Source organism: Lissotriton helveticus, chromosome 8, assembly GCF_964261635.1.
Source record: "Lissotriton helveticus chromosome 8, aLisHel1.1, whole genome shotgun sequence".
In the NCBI taxonomy this organism is placed as follows: Eukaryota; Metazoa; Chordata; class Amphibia; order Caudata; family Salamandridae; genus Lissotriton; species Lissotriton helveticus.
Window position 1 is genome coordinate 6,067,957 of NC_136069.1, and position 27,189 is coordinate 6,095,145.

General features: G+C 51.8%; 1 protein-coding gene across 5 annotated transcripts in view; it reads right to left on the reverse strand.

Moving 5' to 3' along the window:
* SPAG17 (sperm associated antigen 17) overlaps window positions 1–27,189 on the reverse strand; it is a 1,244,773-nt gene that overhangs the window by 363,526 nt on the left and 854,058 nt on the right. For all 5 annotated transcript variants that reach the window (XM_078656351.1, XM_078656349.1, XM_078656348.1 and 2 more), the window contains 2 exons: window positions 16,754–16,825; window positions 6,538–6,710 (listed from right to left, as the gene is read on the reverse strand). In XM_078656351.1, the coding sequence (XP_078512477.1) occupies window positions 6,538–6,710; window positions 16,754–16,825 (245 nt within the window). The remainder of the gene's footprint in view (window positions 1–6,537; window positions 6,711–16,753; window positions 16,826–27,189) is intronic.

Below are 27,189 nucleotides of genomic sequence, written 5' to 3' on the forward strand. Positions count from 1 at the left end.
GAAATCCCCCTGCGCTTTGAAAATGTACACTAGTGCATGTATCATGCTATGTTGCACATTGCACATTTTGCATGTTGTGAGTAATCAATAAGAAAAGCTGCTTTAAACTAATAGCTTTGCTAGGTAATCATTTATAAAGGGTATTAGTATGGGGAAGGTAAAACATAATGGGTTTTATTTTGTACATTGATATTATTTTTGTGTTTGTTTTGTTTTGGGCCTAAGATAAAATGGTTGCCTGTGAATCCAGCAAGGCTGTGAATTGTAATGAAAGAAGAGAGCATGCGTAGATGATACCAGCGTGCCTCAAGTACAGAAGGAGTCAAGGCCACTGAGAACTGTACATTCTTGTGATCGTGCCAATGTACCAGTGTTAGTTAAAGTATCCTTCCTGCGTGCAATGTGACAGGAAGGAGGAAATGGACTGAAACATTTTTCCTAGTAAATGTTTCTAAAACATATAAATGTATTAATCATTAACGCTTCTTTTGTTAAAACTGGTATGGTTTGGAATTTGCAATGAGAACAGAATGGTGAGACCCTCATGCCATCTAGGCTAACCAATCAGGTACAAGTTTTAAAGAATCTGAAACATTTTTGTGTAGTCTGCCAAGAATTAGAGTATAAATAATGACGTCTTTGGAGGCGTGGTTGGCTTTAGGCTCTTGGGCTTTAAGGGGGCGTGTGAGCTCTTGAGAGAAAGCAGTTGACACCAACACCGACGACGCTGGCCACAGCCTAAGACGCTGGATCGAGGACTGCGCCAACCCCCTGAGAAACCCCTCCACAGAGACACCAGCAAGAGGGCCAGCTGGTTCACCCCAGAACTCCTAGCCTCCAAGCAAGCCTGCCAGAAACTAGAGAAGAAATGGCACAGTGAACAAACTCCGGACAGCCATGCAACACACAAGGACGCCATCCGTAACCACCACCACCTCATCAGGGCTGCCAAGAGGACCTCCTTCAAAGACCGCCTCGACAACAACGCACACAATAGCAAGGAGCTCTTCAACATCGTGAAGGAACTCTCCAACCCCAGCTCCAACACCAACGACGTCGCAAGCCCTGTGCGACTCCTTCGCCACCTTCTTCCACCGCAAGATAGCAGACATCCACGACAGCTTCAACACCCAGACAGCCCCAACAGACAGCAACACAACAGACCCTTTGCACACCATCAACCACGACCCCCTGCTAGCCTGGGCCAGCGTGAGCATTGATGACACCATCAACACCATGCGCACAATCTACTCTAGCTCTCCGTCAGACCCATTCCTGCACCACGTCTTCAACAGAGCAAGCTGATAGGACTGTTATGCTGTAGCTGCTTTGTAGAACTGCTGCTGTTTTAAAATTATAGTTTTAGAAGGATTGATCGTTTTTAACAAATGTGAAAATTGTCTGTGTTGTGGTGCTACATTATTAATATCGACTTCGTGGTTATCCATAATTGTATCCCACGTTCCCCCTCTGCCCGTATTGCCTACAAACTTAGAAAGACCCCACAGAACTCACCAACCGGGTGAATTCAGCGCTGCCTCACTCCCGACCGCCGTTTTGGGTGTGGGCATAGAAACGCTCCCGGGGCTAGCGCTCTAGTGTTTGCGAGTGCTCCTTGGCAAACACTACTTAGGGGACCAGTCGGCCCCGCGTGAACAAACTGACAGGACTGTTACGCTGTAGCTGCTTTGTAGAACTGCTGCTGTTTTAAAATTATAGTTTTAGAAGGATTGATCGTTTTTAACAAATGTGAAAATTGTCTGTGTTGTGGTGCTACATTATTAATATCGACTTCGTGGTTATCCATAATTGTATCCCACGTTCCCCCTCTGCCCGTATTGCCTACAAACTTAGAAAGACCCCACAGAACTCACCAACCGGGTGAATTCAGCGCTGCCTCACTCCCGACCGCCATTTTGGGTGTGGGCATAGAAACGCTCCCGGGGCTAGCGCTCTAGTGTTTGCGAGTGCTCCTTACCACACCTTATTTAAAGATCAGTATGTCAGCGCGCAGCGTCGCGCCGGAGGAGCGCCAGAGGAAAGCCCGTCTGTGCCCGTCCGTGCACCGGACGGGCTTAGGGCCAAGACCGCTGCTTAATGTAGGTACTCCAAGGACGAGCTATTGGCCATAGGTAGGAGTGTGGAGGAAAGTTCTCAAAATGCTCTTCCACAGTCCTCTGTAATGCTGGATTGTGGGTTGATCAATAGTAGATCCCTGGAAAAACATCACCAGGAAGTGTCAGACCTGCTAAATGACATGGACCTAGATGCTCTATTCATCACGGAGACGTGGACTAGTGTGGACACTTCTGTTGAGTTGGGTCTGACGTGCCCGGAAGGGTATAAGTTATTCCATAAACCTAGGTTACTGGATAGAGGAGGGGGACTTGGAGTGATTTACAAAGACAAGTGGGACTTTTCTCCTTTACAGATTGACGGGGTGGCGGGGGTGGAGTTACTGGGGTTCTCCTTGCAAGAACCAAAAGGTAGGATCCTGACTGGACTGTTATGCTACAGACCACCTGGTGCGGATACACAATATCAGGCGCTGTTCGACACTATTGCTGCCCTTGCCCTGTCTCATTCCAGAATGTTGATTTTGGGAGATTTTAATCTATGGGACAATGGGTCGTTAGGGTGCCATCTGAGGGGTCTGAAGGACATCTGTGTTAACTGGGGTCTTGATCAGCTGGTACAAAAACCAACTCATTTAGGGGGACACATCCTGGATATGGTCTTTGCCAACCAGACTGAGACTAAGGTGATTGATATCCTACCTCAGTGCTGGACCGACCACTCCTTAAACCAGCTACAGATCTCCATACCCACGGTGGGGAACGGAAGTGAGTGTCCGGTGACTTATAGGAAGGGAAGGAACTGGTCTAAACTACCAAAGGACAAAACAAAGCCTATCTTCATAAGTAACATATCCTACGATCCAGAGGAATCGGTAGACCTGAACTATAAAAAATATTGCAAACACATCATAAATACCTTGAATACATTTGCCCCTCTGAAAAATATACAAAACAAGAGGAAACCTTCTGCTCCCTGGTTTAATGAGGAGCTGAAATCCCTTCGCAGTGCACGCCGACAGGCAGAAAAGAAATGGCGCAGATGCTATTCAGAGCTAGATAAAAAACTGCTGAAAATGGAACAGGCAAAATATAAAGGAGCTATTGCCAAAGCTAAGGCACTCTTCTATGCCACTACTATTCTTCAGTCCCCCAACAGTACTAAAAGCCTATTTAACATCATAAGGGATCTCTCACACCCCATCTATATGAGTAACAAGGTGGTTGCCACTCAAGAACTATGTGATGAGATTGCAACCCATTTTGAGGAAAAGATTGCTAAAATTGTGGGAGGACTGAAGGAGGAAAGGGCTAGCGGAAAAGAGGTAGTGGCACAGACAGAAGAAGAGGAATCCTCACCAATATTGTCATCATTGGAAAATTTCACCCCTCTTACAGAGGAGCTCTTTTTTAGTCTGGCCCATAATGTGTCATCAGGGTCGCCTCTAGACCCCCTTCCGCATAGGATCTGGAAGGAATATGGTTCACAGCTGCTCCCCTGGATGCATCAGATTTGCCGCCAATCCCTCGAGGAAGGCATAGTGCCAGAAGCATGGAAGCAGGCAGTGGTTACCCCCCTGCTTAAAAAGCCTTCGCTGGACCCTACTATTCCGGCGCACTTCAGGCCCATATCCCTCCTACCCTACCCGATAAAAATTGTGGAAAAGGTGGTCAGTAGATCCCTGTCAGGATATCTGGAAGACAACTGTCTACTGGACAAGGACCAATTTGGCTTCCGCCCAGGCCACAGAACAGAAACTGCATTGGCAACCATGTTGGACACCCTCCGAATGCGAGCCGACAATGGCAACTCCTCAGTCTTGGTGCTGTTGGATATGTCGGCCGCATTCGATACGGTTAACCATGCAGTTCTGCTAAGTAGGCTGGAAAAACTGGGCGTGAAGGGCAAGGCCCTGAGGTGGATTCGATCCTACCTGACAGGCAGACAACAGGTGGTTACCCTAGCACCCTTCTCATCTCCCAAGTCCCCAGTCAATCATGGAGTACCCCAGGGCTCCTCGATCAGACCTATTCTTTTTAATCTCTATCTGCAGCCCCTGATCCCCATGATCAAATCCTATGGAATAGATCTGATAAACTACGCCGATGACACCCAACTGGTGTTCTCCTTAGAAGGAAGACAGGTGGTGACTATGGAGACCTTTCAGAATTGCATGAGCAGGGTCTTCAGGTGGCTGAAGACAAACTCCCTCGAATTTAACGAGGGTAAGACAGAGGTAGTCTACTGTTCATCAGCCAAATTGAGTCAGCAACCCTCTTATGAGATCAGGCTTGCGCCGGGAGCTGATCCTTGCATCCCTGTCAAGACCGTGCGCAATCTAGGGGTAATGTTTGATGCGGATCTCCAAATGACCTCTCAGACCAATAAAACCATCAGTGTCTGCTTTGGATTGCTTAAAGCGCTCAGACAGATTCTGCCCCTTCTACCTGATGAGTCTAGACCGCTAGTGGATAGGAGTGTGATCCTGGCCAGACTGGACTACTGTAATTCCTTATATCTAGGGGCCCCCTTATACATCTTACAGGGGCTCCAGAGGGTCCAATCTATAGCGGCCAAGATGGCACTTAAAAGACCTCGCAGTTCCTCCACTACGTTGGTGCTCAGAGATCTACACTGGCTGCCAATCGGGAGTAGAGTTGCTTTTAAGTCCTTATGTATTGTGTATAGAGCCCTGCACAACACGGGACCTATTCCCTTACAGGAAAGGCTCAACTGGTATAAGCCCACCAGATCCTTACGTTCCTCTAGCCTGGGTTTGGCAGCAACCACCAGGATCAGAAGATCGAGGATGGGAGGCAGAGCCTTCTGCACTTCCGCATCTAGGCTGTGGAACGAGCTTCCCCAGAACATCAGGCAAACTGACACCCTGCTAGGATTCAGAAAGAGCTTGAAAACATGGTTGTTTGCCAAAGTATAATTCCCCTGACTAACTGATAGATTGGCGGCTGTTCTATATGTCATGACAGCCAGTGTATTGTTGTTCCATCTGACTACTTCCTGTTGGGCGCCAGGATACCCGTAGGGTGACAGTTGCGCGATACAAATAATAAATACAATACAATACAATACAATACAAGCTGCTCCATCGCACCCCACCTGCACAACGTCAGCAATCTCTCCCTCGAGACCGCATCCTTCCCAGAGATCTGGAAACACACCGAGATCAACGGCCTACTCAAAAAACCTAAGACAGACCCAAGAGACCTCAAGAACCTCCGGCCCATCTCTCTGCTCCCCTTCCCGGCCAAGGTCATCGAGAAAACCATCAACATACAGCTAACCCGATACCTCGAAGAAAACAGAATCCTAGAGCCTTCCCAGTCAGAGTTCCGCAGCAACCACAGCACCGAGTCTGCCCTCATGGCCGCCACCGACGACATCAGGACCCTGCTGGACAATGGCGAGACCGCAGCACTCATTCTCCTAGACCTCTCTGCCGCCTTTGACACCATCTGCCACCGTACACTATGCCCACGCCTCCACGCCGCAGGGATCCGAGACAAGGCTCTAGATTGGACCACCACCTTCCTCTCCGGCAGAACCCAGAGTGTCCAACTCCCCCCATTCTGTTCCAAAGCCTCTGAGATCATCTGTGGCGTACCCCAGGGATCCTCCCTCAGCCCGACGCTGTTCAACATGTACATGGCCCCGCTCGCACACGTAGCCCGACAGCACGACCTCAACATAATCGATGTACCACGCCACTGCCACATCACCCCCCACCTGAGAAACCTGCACTGGCTTCCCGTCAACAATAGGATATCCTTCAAGCTCCTCACCCTCGCACACGAGGCACTCCACAAGACCGGCCCAGCCTACCTCAACAGACGGCTCTCCTTCTACATCCCCAACCACCAGCTATGCTCTGCCGACCTCTCACTCGCCACCGTCCCGCGCATCCGAAGAACAACCACCGATGGGAGATATCTCCCACCTCGCCACCAAGACAGGGAACACCCTCCCACTGAGCCTACGACAGACCCAAGACCTGCTGACCTTCAGGAGGACACTTAAGACCTGGCTGTTCGATCAGTAGCACCCTCCCGCCAGCGCCTTGAGACCCTTGCGGGTATGTAGTGCACTTTACAAATGATTGTTTGATTGATATTTGATTCAGCTGTCATTAACCCAGTTGTCTTCAATCGAGGCGCTATAAGAACAGGACAGTGAACATCCATCAGCTGTATTCAGCACGAGGCGCTATAAGAACAGGACAGTGACCATCCATCAGCTGTCTTCAGCACGAGGCGCTATAAGAACAGGACAGTGACCATCCATCAGCTGTCTTCAGCTTGAGGCGCTATAAGAACAGGACAGTAACCATCCATCAGCTGTCTTCAGCTCGAGGCGCTATAAGAACAGGACAGTAACCGCCATCAGCTGTCTTCAGCTCGAGGCGCTAGAAGAACAGGACAGTGACCCCCCACCTTCATGCAGTACCTGTGTGGAGCCGTCCGTCATGTGCTTGACCACTGCCCCCTGGCTGGAGATGACCCTTGATAGCTCCTGTATGGGTGGTTTGGCCCCTGACTTGTAGAGCTGTGAATTCCACATCCTCGTGGGATAGGTCTGCCGAACGAGGAGCTTGGCCACCACATCTTCAGGCTTCAGAACTGAAAGAGAAATTTCACTTTAAACACCAGGAAAGCGAAAGCCAATCAGAAGCAATGTGGTCATTCGACAGGATGTGACGTGTCTTCCTGTGACAGACCAGCCAAGAGCATGTGAATGGTGCAGGGATATGTTCAACTTGGAGTGACAGAAATCACTGACAGTGGAGCAGAAAGTCCGACAACGTCACTTACTGACGCGCAACAGCCAATAGAATGCTTCCCTGGATGTGATGGTGGCGTTCTCTTGACATCACAGTGTGGTTCGTGACGTCACATGGGTGCCAGTGTTAAAGGGACAGACACACAATCCCCACCCTATCACTCTGATTCCCTTGCAGACACCGGTGCCGTCCTGGGTACACCAGGGCTCTCTTACACCAACAACAGAAAAAAGGCTTCATGATGCAACTCTGGGGGTGTCAGAGAGAAGGGCTGCTGAAGCACTGCACCTAGATTGAGCCTCTTATGATCCTGCTTCCTTGGGAGCTCAACCAGATGGCCAGGAACCCCAGCGTCAGGACTGGATGGATCCACGTCATTCCCAAGAAACTCCAACCCCAACCAAGGAGACAGAAGTCAAAGACATCCCAACATGACTGTCTGCAGCCGCTAGATTGCCTAGTACACCTGCCTGCTGTAGAGTGCCTAGTACACCTGGCTGCTGTAGAGTGCCTTCTACACCTGGCTGCTGTAGAGTGCCTAGTACACCTGCCTGCTGTAGAGTGCCTAGTACACCTGGCTGCTGTAGAGTGCCTTCTACACCTGGCTGCTGTAGAGTGCCTAGTACACCTGGCTGCTGTAGAGTGCCTTCTACACCTGGCTGCTGTAGAGTGCCTAGCACACCTGCCTGCTGTAGAGTGCCTTCTAAACCTGCCTGCTGTAGAGTGCCTTCTACACCTGCCTGCCGTAGAGTGCCTTCTACACCTGCCTGCCGTAGAGTGCCTTCTACATGTGCCTGCTGTAGAGTGCCTTCTACACCTGCCTGCGGTAGAGTGCCTTCTACACCTGCCTGCTGTAGAGTGCCTTCTACACCTGCCTGCTGTAGAGTGCCTAGTACACCTGGCTGCTGTAGAGTGCCTTCTACACCTGCCTGCTGTAGAGTGCCTAGTACACCTGCCTGCTGTAGAGTGCCTAGTACACCTGCCTGCTGTAGAGTGCCTTCTACACCTGCCTGCGGTAGAGTGCCTTCTACACCTGCCTGCTGTAGAGTGCCTTCTACACCTGCCTGCTGTAGAGTGCCTAGTACACCTGCCTGCTGTAGAGTGCCTTCTACACCTGCCTGCTGTAGAGTGCCTAGTACACCTGGCTGCTGTAGAGTGCCTTCTACACCTGCCTGCTGTAGAGTGCCTAGTACACCTGCCTGCTGTAGAGTGCCTAGTACACCTGCCTGCTGTAGAGTGCCTTCTACACCTGCCTGCTGTAGAGTGCCTTCTACACCTGCCTGCTGTAGAGTGTCTAGTACACCTGCCTGCTGTAGCGTGCCTTCTACACCTGCCTGCTGTAGAGTGCCTTCTACACCTGGCTGCTGTAGAGTGCCTAGTACACCTGCCAGTTGTAGACTGCCTTCTACACCTGGCTGCTGTAGAGTGTCTAGTACACCTGCCTGCTGTAGAGTGCCTTCTACACCTGGCTGCTGTAGAGTGCCTTCTACACCTGCCTGCTGTGGAGTGCCTGGTACACCTGCCAGTTGTAGAGTGCCTTCTACATGTGCCTGCTGTAGAGTGCCTTCTACACCTGCCTGCTGTGGAGTGCCTGGTACACCTGCCAGTTGTAGAGTGCCTTCTACATGTGCCTGCTGTAGAGTGCCTTCTACACCTGCCTGCTGTAGAGTGCCTGGTACACCTGCCTGCTGTAGAGTGCCTAGTACACCTGGCTGCTGTAGAGTGCCTTCTACACCTGGCTGCTGTAGAGTGCCTAGTACACCTGACTGCTGTAGAGTGCCTAGTACACCTGGCTGCTGTAGAGTGCCTTCTACACCTGCCTGCTGTGGAGTGCCTGGTACACCTGCCTGCTGTAGGGTGCCTATTTCACCTGCCTGCTGTGGAGTGCCTTCTACACCTGCCTGCGGTAGAGTGCCTAGTACACCTGGCTGCTGTAGAGTGCCTAGTACACCTGCCAGTTGTAGACTGCCTTCTACACCTGGCTGCTGTAGAGTGCCTTCTACACCTGCCTGCTGTGGAGTGCCTGGTACACCTGCCTGCTGTAGAGTGCCTTCTACACCTGCCTGCTGTGGAGTGCCTTCTACACCTGCCTGCGGTAGAGTGCCTTCTACACCTGCCTGCTGTAGAGTGCCTTCTACACCTGCCTGCTGTAGAGTGCCTAGTACACCTGGCTGCTGTAGAGTGCCTTCTACACCTGCCTGCTGTGGAGTGCCTTCTACACCTGCCTGCGGTAGAGTGCCTTCTACACCTGCCTGCTGTAGAGTGCCTTCTACACCTGCCTGCTGTAGAGTGCCTAGTACACCTGGCTGCTGTAGAGTGCCTTCTACACCTGCCTGCTGTAGAGTGCCTAGTACACCTGCCTGCTGTAGAGTGCCTAGTACACCTGCCTGCTGTAGAGTGCCTTCTACACCTGCCTGCTGTAGAGTGCCTTCTACACCTGGCTGCTGTAGAGTGTCTAGTACACCTGCCTGCTGTAGAGTGCCTTCTACACCTGCCTGCTGTAGAGTGCCTTCTACACCTGGCTGCTGTAGAGTGCCTAGTACACCTGCCAGTTGTAGACTGCCTTCTACACCTGGCTGCTGTAGAGTGTCTAGTACACCTGCCTGCTGTAGAGTGCCTTCTACACCTGGCTGCTGTAGAGTGCCTTCTACACCTGCCTGCTGTGGAGTGCCTGGTACACCTGCCAGTTGTAGAGTGCCTTCTACATGTGCCTGCTGTAGAGTGCCTTCTACACCTGCCTGCTGTGGAGTGCCTGGTACACCTGCCAGTTGTAGAGTGCCTTCTACATGTGCCTGCTGTAGAGTGCCTTCTACACCTGCCTGCTGTAGAGTGCCTTCTACACCTGCCTGCTGTAGAGTGCCTGGTACACCTGCCTGCTGTAGAGTGCCTAGTACACCTGGCTGCTGTAGAGTGCCTTCTACACCTGACTGCTGTAGAGTGCCTAGCACACCTGCCTGCTGTGGAGTGCCTGGTACACCTGCCTGCTGTAGGGTGCCTATTTCACCTGCCTGCTGTAGAGTGCCTAGTACACCTGGCTGCTGTAGAGTGCCTTCTACACCTGCCTGCTGTAGAGTGCCTAGTACACCTGCCTGCTGTAGAGTGCCTAGTACACCTGCCTGCTGTAGAGTGCCTTCTACACCTGCCTGCTGTAGAGTGCCTTCTACACCTGGCTGCTGTAGAGTGTCTAGTACACCTGCCTGCTGTAGAGTGCCTTCTACACCTGCCTGCTGTAGAGTGCCTTCTACACCTGGCTGCTGTAGAGTGCCTAGTACACCTGCCAGTTGTAGACTGCCTTCTACACCTGGCTGCTGTAGAGTGTCTAGTACACCTGCCTGCTGTAGAGTGCCTTCTACACCTGGCTGCTGTAGAGTGCCTTCTACACCTGCCTGCTGTGGAGTGCCTGGTACACCTGCCAGTTGTAGAGTGCCTTCTACATGTGCCTGCTGTAGAGTGCCTTCTACACCTGCCTGCTGTGGAGTGCCTGGTACACCTGCCAGTTGTAGAGTGCCTTCTACATGTGCCTGCTGTAGAGTGCCTTCTACACCTGCCTGCTGTAGAGTGCCTGGTACACCTGCCTGCTGTAGAGTGCCTAGTACACCTGGCTGCTGTAGAGTGCCTTCTACACCTGGCTGCTGTAGAGTGCCTAGTACACCTGACTGCTGTAGAGTGCCTAGCACACCTGCCTGCTGTGGAGTGCCTGGTACACCTGCCTGCTGTAGGGTGCCTATTTCACCTGCCTGCTGTAGAGTGCCTAGTACACCTGGCTGCTGTAGAGTGCCTAGTACACCTGCCAGTTGTAGACTGCCTTCTACACCTGGCTGCTGTAGAGTGCCTTCTACACCTGCCTGCTGTGGAGTGCCTGGTACACCTGCCTGCTGTAGAGTGCCTTCTACACCTGCCTGCTGTGGAGTGCCTGGTATGCCTGCCTGCTGTAGAGTGCCTTCTACACCTGCCTGCTGTAGAGTGCCTTCTACACCTGCCTGCTGTAGAGTGCCTAGTACACCTGGCTGCTGTAGAGTGCCTTCTACACCTGCCTGCTGTGGAGTGCCTTCTACACCTGCCTGCGGTAGAGTGCCTTCTACACCTGCCTGCTGTAGAGTGCCTTCTACACCTGCCTGCTGTAGAGTGCCTAGTACACCTGGCTGCTGTAGAGTGCCTAGTACACCTGGCTGCTGTAGAGTGCCTTCTACACCTGCCTGCTGTAGAGTGCCTAGTACACCTGCCTGCTGTAGAGTGCCTAGTACACCTGCCTGCTGTAGAGTGCCTTCTACACCTGCCTGCTGTAGAGTGCCTTCTACACCTGGCTGCTGTAGAGTGTCTAGTACACCTGCCTGCTGTAGAGTGCCTTCTACACCTGCCTGCTGTAGAGTGCCTTCTACACCTGGCTGCTGTGGAGTGCCTGGTACACCTGCCTGCTGTAGAGTGCCTTCTACACCTGCCTGCTGTGGAGTGCCTAGTACACCTGCCAGTTGTAGACTGCCTTCTACACCTGCCTGCTGTGGAGTGCCTGGTACACCTGCCTGCTGTAGAGTGCCTTCTACACCTGCCTGCTGTAGAGTGCCTAGTACACCTGGCTGCTGTAGAGTGCCTTCTACACCTGCCTGCTGTGGAGTGCCTTCTACACCTGCCTGCGGTAGAGTGCCTTCTACACCTGCCTGCTGTAGAGTGCCTTCTACACCTGCCTGCTGTAGAGTGCCTTCTACACCTGGCTGCTGTAGAGTGCCTAGTACACCTGGCTGCTGTAGAGTGCCTTCTACACCTGCCTGCTGTAGAGTGCCTAGTACACCTGCCTGCTGTAGAGTGCCTAGTACACCTGCCTGCTGTAGAGTGCCTTCTACACCTGCCTGCTGTAGAGTGCCTTCTACACCTGGCTGCTGTAGAGTGTCTAGTACACCTGCCTGCTGTAGAGTGCCTTCTACACCTGCCTGCTGTAGAGTGCCTTCTACACCTGGCTGCTGTAGAGTGCCTAGTACACCTGCCAGTTGTAGACTGCCTTCTACACCTGGCTGCTGTAGAGTGTCTAGTACACCTGGCTGCTGTAGAGTGCCTTCTACACCTGGCTGCTGTAGAGTGCCTAGTACACCTGGCTGCTGTAGAGTGCCTTCTACACCTGCCTGCTGTGGAGTGCCTGGTACACCTGCCAGTTGTAGAGTGCCTTCTACATGTGCCTGCTGTAGAGTGCCTTCTACACCTGCCTGCTGTAGAGTGCCTGGTACACCTGCCTGCTGTAGAGTGCCTTCTACACCTGCCTGCTGTAGAGTGCCTTCTACACCGGCCTGCTGTAGAGTGCCTGGTACACCTGCCTGCTGTAGAGTGCCTAGTACACCTGGCTGCTGTAGAGTGCCTTCTACACCTGCCTGCTGTAGAGTGCCTTCTACACCTGGCTGCTGTAGAGTGCCTAGTACACCTGCCAGTTGTAGAGTGCCTTCTACATGTGCCTGCTGTAGAGTGCCTTCTACACCTGCCTGCTGTGGAGTGCCTGGTACACCTGCCAGTTGTAGAGTGCCTTCTACACCTGGCTGCTGTAGAGTGCCTAGTACACCTGGCTGCTGTAGAGTGCCTTCTACACCTGCCTGCTGTAGAGTGCCTAGTACACCTGACTGCTGTAGAGTGCCTAGTACACCTGGCTGCTGTAGAGTGCCTTCTACACCTGCCTGCTGTAGAGTGCCTAGTACACCTGCCTGCTGTAGAGTGCCTAGTACACCTGGCTGCTGTAGAGTGCCTTCTACACCTGCCTGCTGTAGAGTGCCTTCTACACCTGGCTGCTGTAGAGTGCCTAGTACACCTGCCAGTTGTAGAGTGCCTTCTACATGTGCCTGCTGTAGAGTGCCTTCTACACCTGCCTGCTGTGGAGTGTCTGGTACACCTGCCTGCTGTAGGGTGCCTGGTACACCTGGCTGCTGTAGAGTGCCTAGTACACCTGGCTGCTGTAGAGTGCCTTCTACACCTGGCTGCTGTAGAGTGCCTAGTACACCTGACTGCTGTAGAGTGCCTAGTACACCTGGCTGCTGTAGAGTGCCTTCTACACCTGCCTGCTGTAGAGTGCCTAGTACACCTGCCTGCTGTAGAGTGCCTAGTACACCTGGCTGCTGTAGAGTGCCTTCTACACCTGGCTGCTGTAGAGTGCCTAGTACACCTGCCTGCTGTAGAGTGCCTTCTACACCTGGCTGCTGTAGAGTGCCTTCTACACCTGCCTGCTGTAGAGTGCCTAGTACACCTGCCTGCCGTAGAGTGCCTTCTACATGTGCCTGCCGTAGAGTGCCTTCTACACCTGCCTGCCGTAGAGTGCCTTCTACATGTGCCTGCTGTAGAGTGCCTTCTACACCTGCCTGCTGTAGAGTGCCTTCTACACCTGCCTGCTGTAGAGTGCCTGGTACACCTGCCTGCTGTAGAGTGCCTTCTACACCTGGCTGCTGTAGAGTGCCTTCTACACCTGCCTGCCGTAGAGTGCCTTCTACATGTGCCTGCTGTAGAGTGCCTTCTACACCTGCCTGCTGTAGAGTGCCTTCTACACCTGGCTGCTGTAGAGTGCCTAGTACACCTGCCAGTTGTAGACTGCCTTCTACACCTGGCTGCTGTAGAGTGCCTTCTACACCTGCCTGCTGTAGAGTGCCTGGTACACCTGCCAGTTGTAGAGTGCCTTCTACACCTGCCTGCTGTAGAGTGCCTTCTACACCTGCCTGCTGTGGAGTGCCTGGTACACCTGCCAGTTGTAGAGTGCCTAGTACACCTGGCTGCTGTAGAGTGCCTTCTACACCTGGCTGCTGTAGAGTGCCTAGTACACCTGGCTGCTGTAGAGTGCCTTCTACACCTGCCTGCTGTGGAGTGCCTGGTACACCTGCCAGTTGTAGAGTGCCTTCTACATGTGCCTGCTGTAGAGTGCCTTCTACACCTGCCTGCTGTAGAGTGCCTGGTACACCTGCCTGCTGTAGAGTGCCTTCTACACCTGCCTGCTGTAGAGTGCCTTCTACACCTGCCTGCTGTAGAGTGCCTGGTACACCTGCCTGCTGTAGAGTGCCTTCTACACCTGCCTGCTGTAGAGTGCCTTCTACACCTGGCTGCTGTAGAGTGCCTAGTACACCTGCCAGTTGTAGAGTGCCTTCTACATGTGCCTGCTGTAGAGTGCCTTCTACACCTGCCTGCTGTGGAGTGCCTGGTACACCTGCCAGTTGTAGAGTGCCTTCTACACCTGGCTGCTGTAGAGTGCCTAGTACACCTGGCTGCTGTAGAGTGCCTTCTACACCTGCCTGCTGTAGAGTGCCTAGTACACCTGACTGCTGTAGAGTGCCTAGTACACCTGGCTGCTGTAGAGTGCCTTCTACACCTGCCTGCTGTAGAGTGCCTAGTACACCTGCCTGCTGTAGAGTGCCTAGTACACCTGGCTGCTGTAGAGTGCCTTCTACACCTGCCTGCTGTAGAGTGCCTTCTACACCTGGCTGCTGTAGAGTGCCTAGTACACCTGCCAGTTGTAGAGTGCCTTCTACATGTGCCTGCTGTAGAGTGCCTTCTACACCTGCCTGCTGTGGAGTGTCTGGTACACCTGCCTGCTGTAGGGTGCCTGGTACACCTGGCTGCTGTAGAGTGCCTAGTACACCTGGCTGCTGTAGAGTGCCTTCTACACCTGGCTGCTGTAGAGTGCCTAGTACACCTGCCTGCCGTAGAGTGCCTTCTACATGTGCCTGCCGTAGAGTGCCTTCTACACCTGCCTGCCGTAGAGTGCCTTCTACATGTGCCTGCCGTAGAGTGCCTTCTACACCTGGCTGCTGTAGAGTGCCTTCTACACCTGCCTGCTGTAGAGTGCCTTCTACACCTGCCTGCTGTAGAGTGCCTGGTACACCTGCCTGCTGTAGAGTGCCTTCTACACCTGGCTGCTGTAGAGTGCCTTCTACACCTGCCTGCCGTAGAGTGCCTTCTACATGTGCCTGCTGTAGAGTGCCTTCTACACCTGCCTGCTGTAGAGTGCCTTCTACACCTGGCTGCTGTAGAGTGCCTAGTACACCTGCCAGTTGTAGAGTGCCTTCTACACCTGCCTGCCGTAGAGTGCCTTCTACACCTGGCTGCTGTAGAGTGCCTTCTACGTGTGCCTGCTGTAGAGTGCCTTCTACACCTGCCTGCTGTAGAGTGCCTTCTACACCTGGCTGCTGTAGAGTGCCTAGTACACCTGCCTGCTGTAGAGTGCCTTCTACACCTGCCTGCTGTAGAGTGCCTTCTACATGTGCCTGCTGTAGAGTGCCTTCTACACCTGCCTGCTGTAGAGTGCCTTCTACACCTGGCTGCTGTAGAGTGCCTAGTACACCTGCCAGTTGTAGAGTGCCTTCTACACCTGCCTGCCGTAGAGTGCCTTCTACACCTGGCTGCTGTAGAGTGCCTTCTACATGTGCCTGCTGTAGAGTGCCTTCTACACCTGCCTGCTGTAGAGTGCCTTCTACACCTGGCTGCTGTAGAGTGCCTAGTACACCTGCCTGCTGTAGAGTGCCTTCTACACCTGCCTGCTGTAGAGTGCCTTCTACACCTGCCTGCTGTAGAGTGCCTTCTACACCTGCCTGCTGTAGAGTGCCTTCTACACCTGCCTGCTGTGGAGTGCCTGGTACACCTGCCAGTTGTAGAGTGCCTTCTACATGTGCCTGCTGTAGAGTGCCTTCTACACCTGCCTGCTGTAGAGTGCCTTCTACACCTGCCTGCTGTAGAGTGCCTTCTACACCTGGCTGCTGTAGAGTGCCTAGTACACCTGCCAGTTGTAGACTGCCTTCTACACCTGCCTGCTGTAGAGTGCCTTCTACACCTGCCTGCTGTAGAGTGCCTGGTACACCTGCCAGTTGTAGAGTGCCTTCTACACCTGCCTGCTGTAGAGTGCCTTCTACACCTGCCTGCTGTGGAGTGCCTGGTACACCTGCCAGTTGTAGAGTGCCTTCTACATGTGCCTGCTGTAGAGTGCCTTCTACACCTGCCTGCTGTGGAGTGCCTGGTACACCTGCCAGTTGTAGAGTGCCTTCTACATGTGCCTGCTGTAGAGTGCCTTCTACACCTGCCTGCTGTAGAGTGCCTAGTACACCTGGCTGCTGTAGAGTGCCTTCTACACCTGCCTGCTGTAGAGTGCCTAGTACACCTGCCTGCTGTAGAGTGCCTTCTACACCTGGCTGCTGTAGAGTGCCTAGTACACCTGACTGCTGTAGAGTGCCTAGCACACCTGCCTGCTGTAGGGTGCCTAGTACACCTGCCTGCTGTAGAGTGCCTTCTACACCTGCCTGCTGTAGAGTGCCTTCTACACCTGCCTGCTGTAGAGTGCCTTCTACACCTGGCTGCTGTAGAGTGCCTTCTACACCTGCCTGCTGTAGAGTGCCTTCTACACCTGCCTGCTGTAGAGTGCCTTCTACACCTGCCTGCTGTAGAGTGCCTTCTACACCTGCCTGCTGTAGAGTGCCTTCTACACCTGCCTGCTGTAGAGTGCCTTCTACACCTGCCTGCTGTAGAGTGCCTTCTACACCTGCCTGCTGTAGGGTGCCTATTTCACCTGCCTGCTGTAGAGTGCCTTCTACACCTGCCTGCTGTAGAGTGCCTAGTACACCTGCCTGCTGTAGAGTGCCTTCTACACCTGCCTGCTGTAGAGTGCCTTCTACACCTGCCTGCTGTAGAGTGCCTAGTACACCTGCCTGCTGTAGAGTGCCTAGTACACCTGCCTGCTGTAGACAGCCACCGACCTTTACGATGCTGTGTAGGGAGCACGCGCAGCCAGAGGGCGGGGCTCTCCCGATGTATAGGTGAAGGGCAGGGCATCCCTCATGGTCACTTGCGATCCCAGCATCCACATGTGCATAAGTCACTGCGACCCCTGGGGTGCCCCCAGGCGGACCCCGCACACCCAGGTACGACCAGGACACTCACCTTCACCACAGACGGACGTTGGCTCCGAGGCAGAAGGGGGGCCCTCGAACCTTCGGGGGGGCCAGGACCCCGCTGCAGGGAGAAGGAAAAGAGATGGATGAGAACATCAGGACTGCGCAGTGAGATCAGCTGCATCACCGCACAGAGGGTCAAAGCACTGAGAATGAAATCATAAAGAAAGACACGTAGCGCCTAGAAGCAGAGGTCAGAGGGGCCGGATCGAACAGGAACGAACTCCCAAAGCTTTTTTAATTTTGACAAGGCAGTCCCAAACACTTTTTTGTTTAAAAACATCTGTTCTTCATGGTTAATGCAAACCCAAGTTGAGAGGGGGTGTTTGGGGAGAGGGGGGGGTGTCTGGTATTTTTCCACTGTGAAGTTAGACAAGAAAGAGGAAGCTAGGGATGGGACAAGCCGACCCCAGGATGCCCGCCACCTGGAGGAAACGCAGATGTGTGCAATGGGTTAATCCGCCAATCTGAAGGCTGCCTGGGGCCAGGGCAGGCCTGGGGCCGGGGCAGGCATGGGGTGGGGGGTCACAAGATCAGTGACAGAGCTCTTTTTAGGTCTCGCCTGGCAGAAGCAGCGCTTGCGCTGCACTCGCTATTGTGAGTACCTTTTGGAATCAGTTCTGCCGAGGGCTTTCATGCACGCGCCTGCATGGACAAACATGGCTGCTCTCGCCATTTGTCCATAGCAGACAGCATGCGTGTGTCCGTAGGGACCGCGGACAGTCCGACGCCATCTTGTGCTAAGCTTGCCATTGTCATGGGAACTCTTTGCATATGATATCCACACACGCGCGCATGGCAGGGACAAATTTGTCTTCGGGCTGTCCACGTGCGCGTGCATAGTCCGTGCTGCTCTGTCAGAAGGTACCGGGTGCTTCCTCGGGACTCAAAGCTGCTTCCTCCAGACGAGCCTCTCTGTTGTTCTTGATTTTGTTAATAACACGCATTGTTTAAAGCCCCAGGAAACGGCAAGAACGGGTCATGAAGCGCTTTATAGAAACTTATTAGTAGTAGTGGGCTTTGAAGGAGAATGTTATCTATTCCTAGCATACATGCTGTCATCTCATGGCTATTGCTTGTATGGTTTTTTGAAAATACTTCACTGCTTCAGTTACCGTTTTGGTTGGTACTTCACCTTGGACTATCAGCAAGTTAGACATAGTGTTGTTACACTCAGTAAGAGTCGCTTTTAAAAGCGCTGCATGTCGCCACAGACTCGTTCAAGTGCTTGTATGAAAGAGAAGCAGTGTGAAGGGGCAAAGTCAGCTAGCAGTGCAGGGGGAGAGTTTAGCACACTTAAAATATACGCACTGACAGAAATAAACATGTTCGATTTAGCAAAGAGAGGTGTTTGCAGGGCCGAGAAGAAAAAACAAGCAATAAAAATGCAATAGGTCTTGCCTTTTATTAAGTTAAAGCTATTTGCTGCTATACAATACCATTAGCAAAGAAAATGGCTTTAACTTAATCAAAGGAGAGACCTATTGCATTTTCAATGCTTGTTTCTGAGAGTTACTGGACCGGAGCTGCCGGTTATGGATGCCCCCTTTAAAGGACACTGGTAAACAGGGTTCACTAGGTCTGTCTGGGTGAGAATTTCTAATAATATACCTTTACAGCACTGTAAGCATGAAACACTAAGTTGTTTGGAACATTTTGAGACAGCCCGACCTATACTGTGTGCAGCCACTTGCACTGTGCTTAAGCTATTGACTTAAATATTCGCAGTGCTGTTTGTTGCATGCTAGGGGCAGATTTACAAGACCCTTGCGCCACTTCTGCGTCACTTATAACATGGGAAAAGTGACGCAAAAGTGGCTCAAGGGGCTTGTAAATCTGCCGCTGGGAGTTCACTCTCACCCTACCCATAAGAGAGTGGTTGATCCCAGGCTTGGGGTGGAAGCCACAATCGGAATGTGCCTGTTAAATTTGGGGGTGTCTAGTTGGCACAGGTAGGTACTTGTGACAAATAGGGACCCTTGCCTCTAGTCAGGGAAAGGGGTACACTCTTAAAATAACCCCTGCTTACCCCCTTGGTAGCTTGGCACAAGCAGACAGGCTTATCTAAGAGGCAGGGTGTGAAGCATTTGTGACCACATACAGTAACCCAGTGACAACACTACAGATGGACACCACACAAGGTTTTATATAAAAAATAAGTATACTTTATATAGATTTACTACAAGAGCACAAATGACAAAAATACACAATACTGTTACTTAAAAATGGTAGTTCTAGCTTAGTTCAGTTCCGTTCTTAAGATGCGACACTTTGCGTCAATGTACCTTATGATGCGTTGCGCTTCCACGACAAGCAATGTTGCAGCGATGGAAATGCAGCAAAGTTCTGGTGCAAAGAAATAAAGACGTGAACATCTTCCAGAAGCGGCACGCTTCTCCGATGATGCAAGAAGTTCTCGGTTCGATGCGTTCACTGCAGCGGCGACACCCTTGTTCAGCAATGCAACGGCAACAGCCACAGCTGCGGCACTCTTCTCCGACGTTGAGAGGAGCTTCTGCACGATGCGACAGCTACAGCGCCGACATTCACGATGCGACGGCAGCAGCAGCAACGGCGACACGCTTCCTCTTCGTTGCGAGACGCTTCTCTCGATGCAGTGCAATAAGACAGCTACAGCGCTGACATTCACGATGCGAAGGCAGCAACAGCGACGGCGACACGCTTTCTCTTCGTTGCGAGACGCTTCTCTCGATACGGTGCAATACGACAGCTACAGCGCCGACATCCACGATGCGATGACAGCAGCAGTGACGGCGACACGCTTCTTCCTTGTTGAGTCGCGCTTCCAGCTCCCTGCGACACGCAGTTCCTCAGAAGGCCCAAAACAGCAGCAGGCACTTCCAAAAGAATTCTGGGGAGCTGGGGGGCGAAGTCTGTTGTCCCTGAGACTTCAGCAGGAGGCAAGCTCTTTTCCAAGCCCTTGGAGATCCTTAACCAGATGAAAATAAAGTACACAAAGTTCCTTTCTCCTTCCATTGACAGTCAGGCAACCACTGCAGGACAATCCCCCAAGCAGCACTGCAGCTTAGGGATAGTCTCTCCTCAGTTTCTTCAGGTTCCTCTCCTCAGCAAAGGTTTCTTCTTGTAGTCCAAAAGTGATCTAATTTCTTGGGATCAGGGTCCCAATATTTATACCCCAAAATCCTTTCTTCTCTGAGGGGAGAGGGGCCTTTCCCTAGTTCAAACCAGTTCTGGAGCACTCTGTTGACAAGACTCCTTCTTTCCTTTCACAGTGCAGGGCAGACACATCAGACACCCCACAGGAGGTGGAGCCAGCATTGTGGAAAGCAAGCACAGCCCTGGAGCACTTTGTTGACAGAATTCCTTCTCTTCTTTCAGTGTGCAGGGCAGAGGCATCAGCCACACCCCCAGAAGGTGGAGCCAGCATTGTGGGAGACAGGCACAGCCCTATTCAAAGTTCAGGTACAACGTCTCCCTCCCATCTAGATGCAGCTCTCTCTATTCACCACTGGGATGAACCTGTTGCCCAAGGCTGTCTAGGTGTCCAGTGGCCCCACAATGTCAATCCCCACCCGCTCAAAGGAGGTACTGACCACAGGGAATGGCTGGAGAGGAGCCTTCCTTCCTCCCACTCTTTCCACTTGCCTGGCAAGTCGGACATGTCCTGCAATGGGTGTCTGAATTCTTGCGCATTTGGGGCCAATGAAAGTGGGTGACAAGCCTCTCAAAGGTCTTGTCCTGCCCCAAATGTCCTGCTAACGGCACATCATGAGCCAGCCCCAGTAGGAACGCTCTGACGCTCTGAGGTACCACCAGCACACGGGCTGACCCAGGCTCAGCAACCTTAGGCTCACTATACAGGAGACCATTCTCCCAGTAGATCCAATGTGATCCTGACTGATCACCTGATGCCTGGCTTACAGCCTGTCGCCGCAAGCCCTCAAGAAAAGGGCACTCTCTCTGCTCCCTGCAGAATTCTTCCCTGGAGGGGCCTCCTTCTTGCTGCCAATGGGTCAGCTCAGGCAGGTCCCCCAGTTCAGCCACTTGTTCCCCGGTAGGCTCCAGGGCATCCCACTCAGTGTCTACCTCCTCCTGGGCTGTGGGAACTTCAGAGGCCAAATTCCCGCACCCCCTGCCCCTTCTCTCTAAAGCAGGTTCCTGGGCCTCCATCTCAGGCTCCAGGTCCTCTTGAGCACTCTAACTGGCTGCCATTGACCGGGTGGTCAAGCACGCCTAGTCAGGCAGACCCACCATCTTCAAGTGAGTACTCTTCTCCACCTTTTCCCGAGGGGAGCTCTCCAAATTGTTCCTCAACAAACAGTCAACAGGCATGGCGGGCCTCACAGCTACCTGAAGAGTACCAGAGACCCCCTCCCACTTAAAGGGAACCTGAGCCATTGGACAATAACTTTCTGTGTTGTCGGCGGCAACAATTAGGCAAAATGCATGAGGGATATTCTGCTCTTGAGACACCAGGTGACACCTGACAGCTGTCACACTGGCTCCTGTATCTCTAAGAGCCTCTACCCTTTGGCCATTGATGGTCACTCACTGCCCATATTTCTTAGTGTTCCTAGGCAGTTGGTTTTCTGGGACCACCTCACAGTCTCCTAAAGAGACAAGGGTCATTTGTGCGGGCCCCCACCCACCTGGGACATCAACCTCCTCCCCCAAGGCTACACTAGCGATCTGCCGGGGCAGTGCACCAGTGGGTGCTGTCTTTCCAAATAGGCGGCACCTGGGATCACTCGCCTTGTGACTCAGGTCCCCACATTTGTAACATTTCATGGGTCCATGTGGAACAGGACTACCTGTCGTGACCCCTTGCTTTCTCTCAGGGGCAGGCTGGGAACCTTTCCCTTGGGAACTACTTTGGGGCCCTTTGCGGAACTCCTTTGGTTAACCTTGTCCCCCAACTCTTCTGCTGGGGACCCTGCCCACCTTTGGCTGAATCTCCCATGTGACCCTTCTGGACCCGGGTGCTCACCCAGCGGTCTGCCTCCTCAGCAAGCTTCCTAGGGTTAGTCAGCCTGCTATCAATCAGATGCTGGCACAGCTCAGGCAAACAATTACTAGACAAGTGCTCCCATGCAATCAAATCAAAGAGACCTTGAAAATCATTAACTTTGCTGGCCTTCACCCAACCATCCAATGCTCTGCAAAAGAAAGTGACATATTCAACCCAGGTGCTGTTCTCTATCTTCTTACAAGACCTGAACCTCTGCCTATAGAGTTCAGGGGTTAAACCATACCTAGACATTAATGCATCCTTCATGAGGCTGTAAGAATTGTGGACTTCAGAAGGCAAGTCTAACAGTGTGTCCCGCCCCTCACTAAGGAACCTTCCCCACAACCCCGCTCCCCAATCTCTCTCAGGGACCCGGTGGGAAGACATGGCTACCTCATAGGCTCTGAACCACTGCCCAATAGCATAATTATTATAAAACTCTTACACCACATCCTTGGGAATAGGCACTCTAGCTTCTACATGCGCTGATGGTATGCTGCCACCAGAGGGAGTACTTTCTAAGCTTTTGGCCTTTAAATCTAACTCCCTCAAAACCTTCTCATGTTCAAATTCATTTTCTTTTCTTCCAGGGCTAACTTCCTGGTTTGCATTTCAAATTTTAACTGCCCATTTAACTTCAGTTTGGGCAGTTTCATTTCATGCTTTCTACTTCTTTCTCTGTCCTCCAACTCCTCTGGAGACAGACTTTTGTTAGAGACACTGCTACATGCGGGGGAAGGTGCTTTCCTTCCTCATGGACCCTCTGGTCCTCCTGGCTGTACATCTGCCTGATCATCCCCTTCCTCAATCTCAGGGGTTTTCCTTGCTTCTACCCAGGCCCTCAGCGCCTTGTAGAACTCTTCCTTCACTCTGAATCCAGAAGTGGAAACATTGAATTTGTTGCAGAAGTACTTCAGCTGTGTTACTTTGTAGCTTTCCAGCCTCTCTTCTTCCCCTTCACAATCAATAGTAGCTATGGATTCTGCTCTCTCTATGACAACTGAATTAGGCATCTTTCAAAAATAGAAAATCTAAAAAGGAATCTGCCAAAAAGTATGCGGCGACACCCTTGTTCAGCGATGTGACGGCAACAGCCTCAGCTGCGGCACTCTTCTCCGACGTTGCAAGGAGCTTCCGCACGATGCGACAACTACATCGGCGACATTCAAGATGCGACGGCAGCAGCTCCGACGGCGGCGGGCTTCTCCGGGTGATGCAAGGCGCTTTCTTCGATGCGGTGCAATACGACGGCTACAGCGCCGACATTCAAGATGCTATGGCAGCAGCAGCGACGGCGACACGCTTCTTCATCGTTGCGAGACACTTCTCTCGATGCGGTGCAATACGACAGCTACATCGCTGACATTCACGATGCGAAGGCAGGAGCAGCGACGGCAACACACTTCCTCTTCGTTGCAAGATGCTTCTCTCGATGCGGTGCAATACGACAGCTACAGCGCAGACATCAACGATGCGATGACTGCAGCAGCGACGGAGACACGCTTCTTCCTCGTTGAGTTGCGCTTCCAGCTCCCTGCGACACGCAGTTCCTCAGAAGGCCCAAAACAGCAGCAGGCACTTCCAAAAGAATTCTGGGGAGCTGGGGGGCGAAGTCTGTTGTCCCTGAGACATTAGCAGGAGGCAAGCTTTTTTCCAAGCCCTTGGAGATCCTTCAGAAGATGAAAATAGAGTACACAAAGTTCCTTTCTCCTTCCATTGGCAGTCAGGCAACCACTGCAGGCCAATCCCCCAAGCAGCACTTCAGCTTAGGGTCTCTCCTCAGTTTCTTCAGGTTTCTCTCCTCAGCAAAGGTTTCTTCTTGTAGTCCAAAAGTGATTTAATTTCTTGGGGTCAGGGTCCCAATATTTATACCCCAAAATCCTTTCTTCTCTGAGGGGAGAGGGGCCTTTGCCTAGTCCAAACCAGTTCTGGAACACTCTGTTGACAAGACTCCTTCTTTCCTTTCACAGTGCATGGCAGAAACATCAGACGCCCCACAGGAGGTGGAGCCAGCATTGTGGAAGGCAAGCACAGCCCTGGAGCACTTTGTTGGCAGGATTCCTTCTCTTCTTTCAGTGTGCAGGGAAGGGACATCAGCCGCACCCCAGAAGGTGGAGCCAGCATTGTGGTAGGAAGGCACAGCCCTATTTAAGGTTCAGGTGCAAATCCTCCCTCCCATCTAGATGCAGATCTCTCTATTTAGCTCTGGGCTGACTCATCCTGTCTCTTGGAAGCCCCAGCCCTGTCACTAACACATCTCAGACAAAGGAATACACAACCTAGCAGAGGCAGGCTTGAAAGGTTAGGCAAGAAAATACCTACTTTCTAAAAGTGTTATTTTCAAACACAGAATGTTAAAACCAACTTCACTAAAAGATGTATTTTATCATTCTGAGTTCAGGCATACAAAACTCGAATTTCTACCATGTTCTCTGAGTCTGTTAGGATTATAACCATGTAATAATCTAACAGCCCATTCTGGCCTATGGAGAACAGCTAGCCTTGCACTAGTAAAAACGAAAATGGCTGTCATTCACTATTATGACATGCCACACACACCAGGGCATGTCTTACCTTATACTTACAAAGCACCCTGCCCTTGGGCCTACCATAGGAGTGTCTGATATGAAGAAAAGGTAAGGTTTAGGGACTGGCAAGTGGGCAGACCTTAGACACATTTTACAAGGCTGCTTCTGTGGGTGGCACAACCAGTGCTACAAGCCCACTGGCAGCATTTGGATTTACAAGCCCTGGGTACTCCTGGTGCACTGTACTAGGGTCTGACAAGTAAAACAAATAGTCAATCATGGAGTCACCAATTAATACATACATTTACAGTAGGGAGCACTTGCACTGTGGCACTGGACATCAGTGGCACAGTACCCAAAGCATCTAACACCAGCAAAAACACATGAAGCAACAGCAAAAATGGAAGGGAGACCCACGCCAATAGTGCCAGGTCTAACAGTGCCCTGTTATTGATCTGTAGAGTAGGATGGATTCATATGACTTACAGGATGTATAAGCCTGTCCTATACCGTGGCCGATCGATGGATGTTCCAGTCTCATCTTAAAGAGAAAACGTTCAACACTGAATGCATTCTGTTGATCTTACAAAATGCAAATGAAGAATTATTGTGCCTATATATATATATATATATATATATATATATATATATATATATATATATATATATATATATATATATATATACACGTGTTTTTTTCCCATGGACACAATCGAAACCTTCACACCCCACTGCAATCAAATCTTGAATTTCTTCCTTCAATCACTTATAAAGACAAGCATCCAGCCTCACCAGACGCTCCGAAAACTGCTCCTCAAGCCCTCGTCATCTCATGGATAGGCTCTGAAAGGTACTTTTATTGGGCACCGCATAACTCTCTCTACCCACTGAGGGCAATAGAGCACCAAATGTTAGACTCATCACAGATCCAGAAACATTGGGCCGACCCCCACCAGATTCTGTGAGAGCTACAATGCCCCCCCCCCATTCTAGCAAGAATAACATTAATATCGCGATGCATCATTTTTAAAGTGTTATGAAGAAACCCACTCTTTTGGTCAGGCTCCTCGCCATCTTGGGTGAATTAAGATCGAAGCATTCAAAACTCCCTACAGTCGGAGTTCCTGGTATGAAAGCATCTGATGCAACAAACACTTCTGTACTACAGCGACCTCTGCTTCAAATTCTCAAACCCAATCTCATAATTCAAAGACTGCATTTCAAATCTAAGAAACGTTTTGAATCTTAAACTCTGTTATTCCACCTCTACCTGAATTCTTATCTTCCTTATTCCCTGCAAAATTGATAGCGCTGGGGTTTGATGGCCATGTGTGACCCGGCCTTGGGTATCACGCTGGGGTTTGATGGCAATGTGTGACGCGGCCTTGGGTATCACGCTGGGGTTTGATGGCCATGTGTGATGCGGCCTTGGGTATCACGCTGGGGTTTGATGGCCATGTGTGACGCGGCCTTGGGTATCACGCTGGGGTTTGATGGCCATGTGTGACGCGGCCTTGGGTATCACACTGGGGTTTGATGGCCATGTGTGACGCAGCCTTGGGTATCACGCTGGGTTTTGATGGCCATGTGTGACGCGGCCTTGGGTATCACACTGGGGTTTGATGGCCACGTGTGACGTGGCGTTGGGTATCGCGCTGGGGTTTGATGGCCATGTGTGACGCGGCCTTGGGTATCACGCTGGGGTTTGATGGCCATGTGTGATGTGGCCTTAAGTATCACACTGGGGTTTGATGGCCATGTGTGACGCGGCCTTGGGTATCACGCTGGGGTTTTATGGCCATGTGTGACGCGGCCTTGGGTATCACACCGGGGGGTTTTATGGCCATGTGTGACGCGGCCTTGGGTATCACACTGGGGTTTTATGGCCATGTGTGATGTGGCCTTGGGTATCACACTGGGGTTTGATGGCCATGTGTGACGCGGCCTTGGGTATCACACTGGGGTTTGATGGCCATGTGTGACGCGGCCTTGGGTATCACGCTGGGGTTTTATGGCCATGTGTGACGCAGCCTTGGGTATCACGCTGGGGTTTGATGGCCATGTGTGACGCGGCCTTGGGTATCACACTGGGGTTTGATGGCCATGTGTGACGCGGCCTTGGGTATCACGCTGGGGTTTTATGGCCATGTGTGACGCAGCCTTGGGTATCACGCTGGGGTTTGATGGCCAGGTGAGACCTGATGAGATAGGACTGTAAAAGGGATGTGTCGGTGGGGAGTAATGGCCTTTTTTATAAATCTCATCTAACCGTACCCTCGGCTGCTGGCTTGTTTGGGATGATTTTGATGGTGCGAGGAGAGCCCTGGAAGGTGCCCTTTGGGTTTGTGGTCCAGGTGTGAGACATGTTACTGCACTGCCACACGCTCTCCCCTCCTGCCAACAGAATATCATTCTTCTTTGCACACTGGCATACTCTTTTTAATAAAGTATGTTAGTGTTCTTTGCATCGCTGTTGGCTGAGCTCTCACCTTCGCCCCGTCAGAGGTGTGGGGTGTCTCTAGCCCACCACATGGCACAGATCGGGGTGTCAGAGTGTTAAACACAAGCAGGTTGGTGGCAGACTTATGAAAATAGAGGCAAGCAAGTTGTAAAAGAAACTATTCAATGTCTGAACTGAATCTGCAATGGTGACCTTGGATCAGGTGGAGGTCATCTCTCAGGGCACATTTCTTCAGTAAGAGGCCCCTTGTTACACATTCCTTTCTCCTTATACACCACTTACCACAGCATTGCTGCTGATTCAAAGTGCCTTGCTCAATAGTTGTTACTGTTAGACCAGTGGTACAAAATACATTGTTTTAGAAGATTGGTCAAAGATGAGGACGCTATAGTGCTGATAGGGATTTTAAGGCACTAGTGGCTGGGCTTGGAGGAGACGAAGGACGA